The 2,164-nt window shown below is 39.8% G+C and overlaps 1 protein-coding gene across 1 annotated transcript; it reads left to right on the forward strand.

The window, feature by feature from the left end:
• Positions 1-210: 210 nt before the first annotated feature.
• On the forward strand, positions 211-988 carry lmo3 (LIM domain only 3; the record flags this gene model as incomplete). The annotated part of the gene is given in 1 exon segment (XM_014014568.1): positions 211-988. A coding segment is annotated over 1 exon segment (106 nt), but the record flags the coding sequence as incomplete, so codon positions are not given.
• Between the last annotated feature and the right edge of the window lie 1,176 nt (positions 989-2,164).

Below are 2,164 nucleotides of genomic sequence, written 5' to 3' on the forward strand. Positions count from 1 at the left end.
AAAAGAACCATGTTTTAAAAACACAAGCAGTGTATTTAGAGTCATGGTGAAAATCATCAGATAAAACTCCACTTTATTGTTATCAGATGAAATCTATATTCACACAGGCTCATGTGACTTTAAGTCAAAGCTACAAGAAGCCACTTCAGAGGGGCTGAAGAGGCAGTTTGAGCTTCTTTCTTTAAACTCTCCTCTCTRTGTGTCGTACAGGTTTTGTGTGGGAGACAAATTTTTCCTAAAGAACAACATGATTCTGTGCCAGACGGACTATGAAGAGGGGCTGATGAAGGAGGGCTACTCCCCGCAGGTTCGCTGACGGTTCCCAGCAGACGTGGAGGAAGAGGAGGAGCGGGATGAAGAGAGAGCCTGAAGGAGAGCAAGAAATCACACAACAAAATGCACTATTGCCTCCTGTCCAGCTCCTGCTCCGACATGTACAGAAACAACCAGGCCTGTGTGTGGGGACACTCTGCTGTACAGAACAACCACCAGCAGGTTCTGAGTGTAAATACCATTTTTATATTTGGTTGTTTCTGACAGATGCTGCCTCACCTGRTGACAAAAACAGGCCCTGAGATGTGGGGGTGGGCTGTAGGACGATATCAGATTGTTAAAGCTTCCGATACGTTGATCTGCCGAAGCAGACAGATCATAGAGCCATCTGTTGTAGAGCAATGATTTCCACAGAATCACAGAAATACCCTAAAAATTTACTTTAAAACACATAACGTTATAAATCCCATGAATATGTGGACCTTTCTTCATAATTTACAGATGTGGATAAGTTTGTTGGTGTCCTTTCACAATAATCAAAAAGCATAACTGATGTGACCGACTGTAAAGATCCAGTTTTGTCTCATCGGTCCCAGAAACTTTGGTGCTCGTCAAAATGCATTTTGAAAAATTCTAGTCTGTCTTTTTTATGTCCTGATGCATCTCAGTGATCCAGGTAGAACAATTCAAAAAGAAAAAATAAGTAGGTCCTCTGGATGGGTTCTTCTTTAGTGAAACGCTTCGTCGCTCGTCCAAGAGACTTCTTCAGTCTGATGAGTTTCAGGTGAACTCAGCCTTATAAGCACTGCCTCCACTTGGTGGACAAACAGGTTAGTCACATGTAAAAGAGGGCCATCGCCTAACAATAGGCTTGATTAGTTCTATTGTTCATAGAGGGTCATGTTATGTGTATGTGGTGAATGCAAGCGGGGGTTCAACYTCCCTTTGTTCTAATTAAGCCTATTGTTAGGCGATGGCCCTCTTTTGCATGTGACTAGCCTGTTTGTCCATGTGGAGGCAGTGCTTATAAGGCTGAGTTCACCTGAAACTCATCAGACTGAAGAAGTCTCTTGGAGGAGAGACGAAACGTTTCACTAAAGAAGAACCCATCCAGAGGACCTACTTTTTTTTTTTATGTTTTTCTTCCAACAGCAGATCTTTTTTTAAAGGAGCCTGTTATGACTCAAAATGTGACTGATGACGCAATCAGAAAGTGACGTATCTTGACTTTAAAGTTCAGCTTCGATAGTTTTGGATGATTTCCTCATCAACCAGGGGTTGCGTTTCCTTTTGTGTCCATGTTCTGGCTACAGTCCCATAAACCTACTTTTTCACACGACACCATACAACCTTTAACATCTGTAATCTTCTGTCTGAGCTCCTCAGAATGATGGGAAACTACACAGTGAAAGGTTTGAATGGTTGATGGAATGCTTGAAGGCACCAAACACTAACTTGAGTGACCGTAAGGCAAGTCTTTTTAACAAATCTGTCATATTTTAGCGTATCTCTGTAAAATAAACAATAAGTTTTCACTTTCAGTTTCTTTACATACAAAAGATATTCTTGTCATATTGCCCACCCCTACTAAGACCTGTTTCTAATGAAATGCTACTTCTGGTAAAAAGAATTGTTTCATCGTTTCTCAGAATAACAAATCAAACTGTTCAACGACTGAATCTAAATTACACAAAGGTTTTGTWAATCTGTCATTCTAACAAAAGTATTATTGAAAAGTGGCCAAAAAAATCTGTCCCTGAATAATTTTGTATATGAGAATGTGCTTCTGTCTTCAGTGAGATTTTTGTCAAAAAATATTGTTAGGGTTTTTTTCTTTCTTTCTTTCTTTCTTTCTTTCTTTCTTTCTTTCTTTCTTTCTTTCTTTCTTTCT

The sequence above is a fragment of the Austrofundulus limnaeus genome, unplaced genomic scaffold, assembly GCF_001266775.1.
Source record: "Austrofundulus limnaeus strain Quisiro unplaced genomic scaffold, Austrofundulus_limnaeus-1.0 Scaffold116, whole genome shotgun sequence".
NCBI lineage: Eukaryota > Metazoa > Chordata > Actinopteri > Cyprinodontiformes > Rivulidae > Austrofundulus > Austrofundulus limnaeus.